The sequence below is a fragment of the Coffea arabica genome, unplaced genomic scaffold (assembly GCF_036785885.1).
Source record: "Coffea arabica cultivar ET-39 unplaced genomic scaffold, Coffea Arabica ET-39 HiFi ptg000059l, whole genome shotgun sequence".
Classification (NCBI taxonomy): Eukaryota; Viridiplantae; Streptophyta; class Magnoliopsida; order Gentianales; family Rubiaceae; genus Coffea; species Coffea arabica.
The window spans coordinates 6,154-18,614 of record NW_027266205.1 but is presented as its reverse complement, the minus strand read 5'-3'; the positions used below and the strand labels follow the sequence as shown (position 1 = coordinate 18,614).

Sequence of the window (12,461 nt, the reverse complement as noted above, 5' to 3'; positions counted from 1 at the left end):
TATTGATTGTTGATTTTGATGCACCATCAAACGTAACTTGTTCTCTGATTTTAAATACAAAAAGAAAGAATTACACGATTGATTGTAATCTTGTTGAGCTATAGTACACTGATATTGATCCCACCATTACATGTTACTTGTTATCTGATCTTAACAACGGAAAAGAAAAATAAGGGAGGAGGCGGGGGAGGGCAGGAGGTATTCGCTAACTATAAGATGAGCAGAAATAATGAACTTTAATTTTCAAGTTCTTTATTTTCTTTTTGTGAACCTTCAATTTTTGAATTATTTATAACCTATTCAGGGGGTCTACATTCAATCATGAGAATAGACCTACAAACTAACAAAGTTGAAGGTAGATATAAGACATAAGTAGTAGTACTGCATTATTAGGGGCCTGTTTGGAACCTGAGTTTTTTGGGAGTTTGTCTAAAACTTTACTGTAGTGCACTGTAGAAGTTTTTGAAAAAATTTTGTAGAAGTTTTTGTTAGGTGAAAAATATTGTAAAAGTTTTTGTAAGGTGAAAAACTTTTTTTTTCTTTTTTCTTTCTTTCCCTTTCTTTTTCTTTTTCTTTTTCTTTTTCTTTCTTTCCTTTTTCTTTTCTTTCCTCTCTTTTTCTTCTTCCTCTTCTTCTTCCCCGTTACCTCCAGCACCCCCAGCTGCAACTCTACCTCCCGCCGTCCCCCTCTGCCCCTTCCCCTTCCCCCCGCCTTCCCTCTCTCCCCCGCCGTCCCCCTCCCCCCGCAGCCCCCCTCTGCCCCTCCTCCCCTCCCGCAGCCCCCCTCTGCCCCTCCTCCCGCCTTCCCTCTCTCCCCCGCCGCCTCTCTCTCCCCCATCTTCCCCTCCCCGCAGCCCCCCTCTGCCCCTTCCCCCTCCCCCCGCCTTCCCTCTCTCCCCCGCCGCCCCCCTCTGCCCCTTCCCCCTCCCCCCTCTGCCCCCCTGGCCGCCCCTTCCCCCTCCCCCCTCTGCCCCCTTGGCCGCCCCTCTCTGTGCCACCCCCCTCTACGCCAGACGTAAGAGAGAAAAAAAAAAAAGACAAGGGAGGATGATGGCAGGGGAGGAAGAGGGGGAGAGGGAAAAAAATAGGGAAAAAAAAAAGACCGGCACCGGCATCGGAAATTGGTGACGGATCCGGCAATGGAGGTGGTAGTGAGGGAGGAAGAAGAAGAAAAGGGGAAGGGAATTTTTTTTTTTGTTGTGTTTTGGATATTTTAAGTGTGTAGGTTAAAAACTTTGATAAGTTTTTTGGGGTTCCTGTAGCAAAAGTTGTTAAAAAACTAGTTTTATACAAACTTGGTAAAAAACCAAGCTTCCAAACAGGCCCTAGATGTTGACCAGAAAATTTCAGAGCAACTTATCCGGATGGTCACTGAACTTTTGACATAGTCGAGTTTTGACTACTAAACTATTAAAAGTTTGGTTTTGTCCACTGAACTAACTAAAGTTTAAATTCTGGGCCATTTCCTCAGATTTAATCGTTAATTATACTCATTTTTCTTGTCTCGTGAATGGTGCAAACATTTAAATCTATCATATTTAACGATTAAATCTAACAGAATGACCCAAAATCTAAATTTTAGATAATTCAGTAACCAAAACCAGACTTTTAATAATGTGATGATCAAAATTCAATGATTCCAAAAGTTTGGTGGCCATCCAAATAATTTGCTCAAAATTTTATTGTGAAACAATTTGGTGCACATCACAGGTAGATATACTTTGTGCAAGAAATGGACACCGGACTTTTGTGCACTTTAGAACTTTTTTTTTTTCCGACAATAATAATATTTGTATAATCTAATCTATCTTAGGGGAATCTAAAGAGTCTGTGAAAGAGGTTAGCAAATATATAGATCTGACTAGATCAAAAGGGTGCTCCGACATCTCTTTTGAATTTTTTTTCATTGTAGGTGAGATTTGAACGGCGGATCTATAACTCAAAGAGAGACTTAATCCCTTTTTGGAATGCTGATATACATCAAAATTAGTTTCCTAACTTGGGAAGCGACAAGTCATCTGGTCATCAATCCTACAAACAAGTAATGAGGTAGGGCTATTGTACATAGGCTCCAACTATCTGTTTTGCTTCTGATGTTTGCAAGTAATTGAGAACTTCATTACATAGACTACATAGAATGGATAAACATGTCGAAAAACAAGATGGTAATAAAACTAAAAATTCATTCAAAATTAAAACTTAGTAAATTGTTTCCTCTAGGAAAGAAAGACAATGCCTGGATGCCATTTATGTTCCAAGAAATGCTAGACAATTGTTAGACCCTTTGCCTAATATGATTTCATGGTTATGGTTGAGAGTTCAGAATTTAGAAGTTTTGGATTTAAATTCCTCTTATCTTATCTCCTCTGTACTTATTAAATTTCACCATTTTTCTGCTAAAAATAAAACAAGAAATGAAAAAGACGGACAAAGTATTCCAAGTTCATCATTACTACATATATAAGATAATTCATTAATATAGTGCATGCATTATTACCTAAAAAGATAATGGTTGTATGAGCAGAGCTGTGTGCCTATGGCTAAAGAGAATCTGTGTAGTACATCAGCATGGTCACAGCAGCATTAATTTACATCTAATTAGTATGGCCAGAGTTTGGTGAAAAGAATTTTTCCTCACGAGAGATTAATCAAAGTTGATAGCAACGTTAGCTTGAAAATTTTTAGAGGGTCTCAATCATATTGATGAGAGAATGAATATCTTCAAGGAAATATTTGATTCGACCTTAGACTATATTTTTGCCAAAACGGGCAATTTACAACAGAAAAGACTATAAAAATGAAAATGATTTCAGTTGGCAAAAGTGCTCTTCACTTGAATCCAAAAATTCGTTGACATCTGCAATTTTCAATAACTTATTTTTGAAAGATTTTACAACCGTATTTACTAACAATCTTTTATCTCACATTTATGATATCTACTTTAAAAAGTGCTACAGAAATATCTTCTTAAAATTTCTCCACGTTGAAAATGAAATTGAAACAAATTTTGGGTCCTAAATTATTTTTAACCTGTCGAACTTGAGATAAAATAATAGCCTTGGGAATCAAAGGTCTTGGACGTCTTCCTCCCTGCTTCTTAAATCACATCCATTCCCTACTATGAAAAAATTGAAAGAAGAAGATAAAATAATACCTATTTTCTTCAAAATTTGTCACTGCACAAGAAAAGAATAACTTTTGGGTTCTATTTCCATCTGATTCGAGTTCTAAATTATGAGCCCTTTTGGTAGATGAGTTTTTTTAAGTGATTTTCTTAGCTAAATAATTTGGTGATTATATATGTTCACAATCATTGCTTATTCCTAGAATCTCATAATTGTAAAATATACTAACTAGAATAAAATTAGTGAATCTCAAAACCATACAATTAGGTGTAGGTTACTGACAAACCGGCCTTCTCCCAATGAGAAAAGCTTCAACCCATTTTCTAGTAAATAAATTTTCTTGTGGGTACCTAAGGGAGCAAATGAAAATTGAAAAAAAAAAAAAAAAAAAAGGATGTGGGTAGTTCTTCTTTTAGAAAGTTGAGTCAGGTTCAGTGTTTTTTTTTAACAAGAATCTAGGAAAAAGTCAAATCTTAAAACATGTAATAAGAATATTCCTGAAGAATTTTAACAAAAGAACTTCGAATCATTTGTACTCACATGTATACTGACTATTTTCTTTTTCTTTTTTTTTTTTGTGGGAGGGAGAATAAAAAGCAAGAAGGCAAAAGAATAAGGATATTTTTCTAGTCTTCATTTTGTCGATTTTCATCTCTAAACGGGCGTGTTCTTGCTTGCTTTGAGGTTTATAAAATTTGACGAGAAATTTTTTTTTTTTTTTTGTTTTCTTTAAGGGATAATTTCAGAAATCTCTCTGAACGTTTTTCATAATATCGCTTAGTACCTCTTAGGTTTCATTGGTACTTTATCTTTGTTGATTGAGGGTTCGATGACTTAGTAAACTTGCAATCTTTGACCCTATGAAGCACAATTTAATTGTCCCTCCTGAGAGTGAGAGGTTCCAAATACAAGTTCTTTTGTCCATTCTAAGTGTTCCATATACTGCCCATGATGTTATGAATTCTTCCATTTCATTTTCCAAAGAAAAAATCTATTGAGATTCTGATTGCTATGTGTTTTAGTTTTAGTTTGTTTCACTCTGATTTTGATTCCTAATGCTTTGATTTTCTTGTAACTAAGGCTGCAAACGAATCGAATTCGATTCGAACTCAGTCAACATCGAATTCGAATCGAGCTCGAACTGATCAAGTCGAACTCGAGTTCAAAAATACTAAGTTCGTTAGCTCGCGAGTCAACTCGAACTCAATTATATATTTTTATTTTTTATTTTAATAATAAAATTACATATATATATATATATATCTCAAATATTTTATTATTTGTTAAAAATTATTATTTTATTCATTTTTTAAAATAAAATATTTATTTTTTTAATTTTTTAAGTTCGAGCTTGAGCTTGACATTTTGAACTCGTTAAACTCGAACTCGAGTTCGAATTTCGTAAAATTATGTTAAGACTCGGCTTAATTAGGTCGAATCTCGACTCGATTCAACTCGTTTGCACCCCTACTTGTAACAAAAAAAAACGAGTTCGAGTTTCGTAAAATTATGTTAAGACTCGGCTTAATTAGGTCGAATCTCGACTCGATTCAACTCGTTTGCATCCCTACTTGTAACCAAAAAAAAAAACTGAGAACAAGGTATCACCATCATCACAAGACACAACGGCCATGCATGTAGTTCAACTTTCCAATTGGTCCTTTCGATTAGGGTATCTGTTAAGTGATCCCTCTGGCCATTAGTACATTTTTCTTCTGCCCCTTCATATGTCACAGTGTTTTTTCTATTGCAGTCTCACCTCCCAACCCTCTAAGAGGAAGCAAATTTATGTATACCTCCATGAGTTCAAAATTAGTAACCAGGAAAGGGAAAATCACTATTATTCCATTAAACTTCATATGTGATATTATACCATGAGCTAATTTACATCTACCCACGTTGAACTGTTAACAGTGTCAAATTACAACATCATCTTCTCTTCTGACAATCACATCTCTAAGAATCAAATTACCACCCAAATACAGATCATCAAGGCCTCAAGGATGTCAAAAGAGATACCAAGGCAAGGACAAGGGAGTTGCACTGGAACATAACTACGGGAACACCACAGAGGCTGATAAAGCATAACTAACTGAAACCATGGCATACCAACCCTGTTGCCACGTGGGTGATCCATTGAGAGTTGAAACAGGTACTGATGACCTCCACAGGTACCATTTGCAGCTTGCCTATCGACGGGATTGACCAGTAGCAACATCAAAACCAGGAGGTATGAAAACAACATCATCCCACTTCGAAGATGAGTCATCCTGCATTATTGATTATGTGTTAACTCAAATTTCTGTTCATGAAATCCAAAGAAAAAATGCTGAAATACAGGTAACAATAAGCAGAAGTCAGAATATATTAGCAAACCCTTGAGGGTGAAACATTCAAATTCGGAGTATACCGACAAGATTTTCTTACCTTCATCCCTCTTATTATATCTTCAAAAACAGCAACCTACAAGATCAAGTCAAAAGTTGGTATCTTGAAGCTTGGACATGTCTAAAGTTTTGACATAGAATGGACACTACTATCTAATGCAAAATTGGTAATATTTTAGGTGATTGTTTACATATACAGACACCAAACTTAGAGACGCTCAAGTACTCTTATACTTGCTGATAATAGTTGATGCATCCAAAAACTTTACCTGAATTTCTCCCTCTCTAAAAGCAGGATTCAATCTCTCATAACGAGTTGCACGATTCAGGGATTTTATCAAGTCCTCCTACACAATAGCAAAGAAGGGGAAAAAGCCACAGTCATACAGAATGGAAGAATGACACTGGGCATCCAAATGATAAATTTAACTAACAGCTAACCTTCCTAAAAAAGACAGGGCGATATCTCTTGTCTTGGGTCCTCAGAATCAAGCTTTTTGACTGTAAACCACCACATTTTAGAGAAGTTAAAATCATTCACACCACATATTGATGAGCAGACCGAGAACTGCCTACAATTATAGACCATATTTTAACCATTAGTAGTTTACGAGCAGCATGGGATCAGTAGAACAAGTCTTGTTAATACCACCGGAGAAAATCTTTCAAGCACACGTCTGTCATCTATATTGCTGTCATCATACATTAGTAAAGAACATATATGCACGAGTTCAACAGATCCTAACCAAAGCAAAGTGCTTAACGGTGAGTCCAGAAACAATATCTCATCGTTCATCCTTGTTTTCAAGGTTTGAGAATTTCCTAATTGGAGAGTTTAACCAAAAAAAAAAAAAAGACAATGCCAACAGCATTCCAGAAGAAAAAAACATATCAACCAAGAAATATGAACAATCATTAAACTTGACAATACGCAAAACCATCTTAAATTGAATTTCCATCATGAATCATCATTACTGCCCAATCCAGAACCCTTTGTTTTCAGGTTTCTTGCTAAATGGACAAATTCTTCTAATTTAACAACTTATCAACCAATTAATATTTTCTCCTTGAAAACACATCAAAAACTCCAATTCACATGCTAACACTATGATTGTAGCAATAAGAAGGAAAATCAGTTGAGACAAAAATCAACTCGAACCAATAGATGCTGCCACCCAAACTTTCCGGCTTTTAAAAAAATAAAAATAAATTAATTAAGAGAGAGAGAGAGAGAGAGGTACTGCCATTGTGGGGAGAAAAAGAAAAAAAGTGTCAGTGAGTTTGGGTGCAAGTAAGAGCCAGAAAAGTGGGAAAGAAAATTATCTATTACTACAAAGGGTTAAACCTGGAAAACTGGAACCCCGAAAAAGCTCTCATCATATGCACCAGACTTCTTCCTTTCCTACAGATAAAGCATAAATGAAATTAGATTAAACATTCCATACCTCCAGTTAGCAACAGAATTCATACGTAATTAATTGATGTGCTGGACGTAGCATTTGCACTAAACTTAATTTAGGCCAAAACTAATGGCCAACATCCAAGTGTGTGGTTCAATTTTATTTGGAGGTGCATAAAATTAGGGTGCACTTTTGTTCAAGGACTTTTTAAACTCTAGACATAAGCCGTTCCTCAATATCTTATACAGCAGCAAAGGAAGAAGGCCAACAATTTACTGACAATACTTCTTATATTCAGAGTTAATATTTATATAGCACTAAAGGAAGAAGGACAACAATTTTCCAACTTGCTTTCTCATATTCAAAATTAACATAGATATCACTCATGTTTCTCAATTTTATTTTCAGTTTATTAGATTTTTTCAAGTCTCCTGGATGTATTACGCATAAACAAACTCGAAATATTTCACCATTGCTACAGGACAACAACATAAACTAGAAGAGAGACAAGATCAGCATAGAGCCACTCTTGGCAAACCACGCATGCATAGAATTTTACTGTTGTCTCCCACAAAATTCTATTGCTGATTGTTAATTAACATCATAGAAGATCAAAAAAGATGCAAGGCACCATTTATTGTGAGAAAGCCAAATTGACCAGAAGGGCTTATCTCCAGATATGCCACCATTGCTTGTAAAAAGAAAAAGAAAACCATTTCATTTTTTTTTTTAATGGGAGGTCTTGAACCCAGGACCTCCTACTTACAATTCCCCCCACCTTATCACCCAACCCAACCCAACCTCCCCCTCCCCCCAACCATTTCATATGTACATTTAATAAAAAAAAATGCACGATTTGGAGTTTCAGCTTTCAACCAAAATGTGATGTTTCTGGACCCTTCATTTTCCAATGATAACATACAACACAAACCACTTGGAAATTAGACAACACTGCCATTCTGAAAAAAAGAAACTCAGAATACAAATCATAACTCAACAATCAAGTTTGACTCATATATACAGTGAATTTACTGCAAAATAAAATAAAAAACAGAAGAATAACTTTATTTTTATTAAATTCGTTCATACTGCAAAATTCTTTACCTTTATTGCATTCTGCACTTGAGACGCCTCTGGTATCAACCTAAAAGCTACCCCATCAACTTTAAGCTGAAATACCTGCAACGCAATTCACTCCATCAGGCTCCAATCTCTAGCATTTCACCACTTGGTTACGAATAAAAGAAATGCACTATCGTGCTCCAATAAATATCCATCTAAAGAAAACAGCCTAGTCATCTTTAAATCAAACATCCATCAAACTTTCTCCAAGACCACATAACATACCATTTCAACAGTGTCAAACACCAAGACTTTGATCATTGCATATTCTATCAAGAATCCTATGAAGCAGAAAAGCTAGTTCGTATGCTATCGCCTTAATTACATGTAACCAATTACACTTGTCCTCCATTATTCACTAAGTAGGCACATGATAAACAACATCCAACACCAAAACGTTGATGATCACCCTGTTTGCCACAAACATCAAACATCATGAAGCTAGTTCTTATCCAGATATACATGTATCATTAGCAATTTCCTCATAATGACTAAAGCAGGCATATAATACACACAACTGAGAATAAGCATTCATCAAATTAGCCAGGTAAGTATCCAAAAAGACCTATTTTTACTTAATTTACGGATTTTCTTCGGACCTTATTGAGAGCTACAGCAACAACTTTGGAGCCATCACGCATAGAGGGATCCATGGACTGCATCTGGTGAAGAAGGGCTTTAGCATCAGCTTCATTCAAGCAGAACAAGCCAAGATTTCTCCCCGTATTTTCACCAGAAACCAACACAAATTCCTCAGAAGAATTGCTGAGAGCATAGACAGGGACCCCGGTTAAACGCTCCTCAATAACCTCTGTAGTCATAGCAAGATTCCCACTTTTAGCATCAGAATTAGTAATTCCAGTATCAGAGGAAGAAGGAGGAGGAGAAGGAGATGGGGTTGTACTATCAGAAACTCTGGCCCAAGAGGGATTCTTAGGAGAAGAGCCGGCGGTGGTGGGGAGGGGGAAAGGGAAGGGAGAGTGGTGCAGGAAGTTGGAGAAATGGGATTGGAAGGAATTGAACACTTGGTTGAGGTGGTGAAGAGGCGCTGGTGGTGCTGGGGAATTGGTGACGGTGGGGAGAGGGAAGGGGAGGGGAGAATGGTGGACGAAGTTGGAGACATGGGTTTGCAGAGAGGTGAAGGCTTGGTTGAGGAGGTGGAGAGATGGTGGTGATGGTGATGGTGGCAGCGGCGGTGCTGGAGGTGGTGCTGGTGGTGGGGCTTTGGTTTTGAAGAAATTCATTGGTTTTTTCCTGGGTATATCGGAACTGGGGATATGGAATTTTGAGGGGTTTGATGCATTTTGAGGGGTTTGGAAGGGTTTTGGTGCAGAGTGCTGAGGAGTGTGTTGGAAGAGAAGAATTTTAAGCTTTTGCAAACTGAGAGAAGTTTATTTTTTCCTTTTGTTTTTTTCCCCAAAATTTACATATGGATTGTTCAGAAAATATTGGAAGGAAAGTGTTAGCATGTGTTTATTAATGATAAGAAATATATTTGGATAGAAATTGGAAGATTCGTTAGAATTTTTTTTTAATAATAATGAAAATAGCATGTACGGCAATGTGCAATATATGTGAAATAAAAAAAATAAGTAGTAAAAATTTAAAATAAAAAAAGTAATTCAAGAACACATTTATCATGTAATAAGACAAAATTTTTCCAAAAAATTGGCAATCGAGACAAACCTACATATTTTAGGGATATTATTTGATCAAATTTGTTTGTATGAAATTTATGTTTTCAACTTTCTTTTTTCCTAAAATCAAATTCTACGACAATGCTTCTAAATAATTCTGTCCATATCGAGCTCATGTTCCTTTAGAAAAAAAAAAATACTCGTATCTGCATCTTTTCCTTTGAAAAAAATATTGGTGTTTCTTTTTTTTCCTTTTTTTTTTTTAAGAAACTTGTGTTTCTTTGAAAAGTATATACTTTGGCTAATGGGGCAACTTGTCAAGAAGGACCTTGTAGTTTAACTTTTTGCAAAAGTGATGCTAATTTTGAGAAAGTGCCTAGTTGTAATGTGTGCATTTACCTGATAAGTGCTGTCAGCATAAGATTGGAAGTTAGGATCCAAATCTACAATAATATAATTGACATGAATTTTGAAATTTTAGTATTCAGTACCAAGGATGTTGAAGAATGCATTAACGATGGCTAACGATATTATCAAAGTAAAAAGTTTCCCATTGGAGCGATTTTCACCTAATACCTAGATTATCCTTGTTAAAGTTAGGACAAACCGGTTGAGGTTTTTAGAGAGTTTATTTTATTTAAATTAAGAATAACAGAAGGTTCTGCAGTTCATTTTAAATATCATACTCATAAACGAAATTCACCGTCGGATGTTGAATGAAACATTATTATTAATCCTTAGATTAAACATGGTTGAATATTTAAAATTTAAATTATTATCTTTAGTGAGAAATACGAGTTGTGGGGATGGTACCAAAAAAAACCATAAAATTTTCTAGGAATAACTAGCAACTGTGAAGTCCATCTGAATTCTGTATTTGACTTTGAGTAATTGAGGTGAACTCTTGAAGGTAATGCTGTCAGTTAAGCAAATTTGCTCTAGCTCTATACTAGCAATTACAGTTTGCGGGCCTATCAAGAAGTTGGACTGTTTTGCCCATGTAAGATGGACCACAAAAAGATCTGTAATCTTCCACTCGGTCTATTTTTCTCATTTGGGCTCATTCGGAATATTAACATACAGATTTGGTCACGGTCATATTTGATGTCAATGGACCCAAACATTCTTTTCTCCGGTAGGACTTTTCCATTTCATTCTTGATCTTTTTATTCTAGTTTCGTAAATCAGTACTGACTACTGAGAGAATGCATGATGGCAACAACCAATGTTGAGCATTGGTCTTAAAATCCGATTGTAATTTGCATTTTTCCCCAAAATATTTATACGTTTTCTGTGAATCTATTTCCCAATCAACTTTTCACCGTACATACATTAAATTGCTACACTACATTTTTCTACAAAAACTTCAGAAAATAGTAATCTAAACGGCTCTATATCTTTAGAATAAAATAGCATTACTGGCCAAATTTAATCTTTTTTATTTTGTACAAGCTTTGTGTTTAACATAACAATGTCGTCCAGAATGCTCAGTGGAAAAACACAAACCTTCAAATTGGAAATCAATATCTTAGACAACCAATGGTAATATTTATTATGTTTGCAATATGATTTCTGAAAAACATTCTAGTGAATTTATCCAAAATATAATTGAGAGCACAAAAATTTGGTAAGTTATTGCTGTGAAGTACATGATAGAATTATAGAACAAAATCAAAGAGCTTTTAGAAGATAATGAAAAATGTTAATAGAATCTCTTATTTGCTAATGACACTTCTCTTATACCTTTTTCCACTATGTGTGGAATAAAAGAAGGGAAAATGATCGGTTTCATCCTTCACATTTCACAAAAATATTCTTTTCGTCCCTCACTTTTAAAACGAAGCAATTTCGTCCTTGACATTTAAAAACTGAAGTTCTTACATCCCTGAACCCAAGTTTCAATCTGAATCAAACCACCAATCAACCTGATTACAAAATTTGGGGGTGTAATTCGTAGATCATTTGGTTAACTCAACTTGATATTCATGTGAAATTTAATGAACCCAAAAATAAAAAATTATAACATAAAAAAGAAAGGTTAATCTTTTCTATATTATCATTGTATACATTGACGGTTTTATGTACCGCCATATCATTTTCATTTAAATTTAAACACCAAAATTTATATTTATGATACACATCTAGATTTGCAAGCGGATATACTAACGATGTATGAAAAGATTTACCCGAAAAAAAAACTCTACTATTCCAAGACAAAGAATGACCTTTTATGTTATAATTTTTATTTTTTTGGTTTAAAAAATGTCATGTGAATATGATGAAATTGATCGAGTGATCTATCAATCCTATTTCCGAAATTTATTACTGAGTTATTGAATGTTTTGATTCAGATTAAAAATTAGGTTCAGGAATGTAATAGTTTTAATTTATAAATGTCAGGGATGAATTTGCTTCATTATAAAAGTGAGGGACGAAAAGAATATTTTTACGAAATGTGAAAGATGAAACATGTCATTTTCCCATAAAAGAAATATCGACTTCTTTAATGAGTTGCAATATTTTTAGCCAATTTACACAATCAGAAGGTCAAAAAGAGTACAAGTCATAAGGGGAATGCCTTTAACATTTCCTAAGATAAATTTATTACTTCTTCTTTTATAACAAATTTATTACTCCTATATGTTCTTATAGCGAAAACAAAAATCCCACTACGTTGCAAGTATGAAATAAGTTAGTCTGCAATACATTTTGTCTAAGAGAATGCTGCAATATTAACCTTTAGCAATCATGGCTGAAAAAAGTTTACTCTGAAAAGCTTATGAACATATT

At 35.0% G+C, this 12,461-nt stretch overlaps 1 protein-coding gene across 1 annotated transcript; it reads right to left on the bottom strand.

Moving 5' to 3' along the window:
* Positions 1-4,941: 4,941 nt before the first annotated feature.
* LOC113703383 (protein TIC 22-like, chloroplastic) lies at positions 4,942-9,414 on the bottom strand. Its single transcript, XM_027224725.2, has 7 exons — positions 8,634-9,414; positions 8,017-8,091; positions 6,858-6,914; positions 5,954-6,013; positions 5,782-5,859; positions 5,553-5,588; positions 4,942-5,395 (listed from the first exon to the last, which is right to left on the bottom strand). Exons 1-7 carry the CDS (start codon positions 9,276-9,278, stop codon positions 5,315-5,317), a joined length of 1,032 nt encoding a protein of 343 aa, XP_027080526.1. The 5' UTR covers positions 9,279-9,414; the 3' UTR covers positions 4,942-5,314.
* Between the last annotated feature and the right edge of the window lie 3,047 nt (positions 9,415-12,461).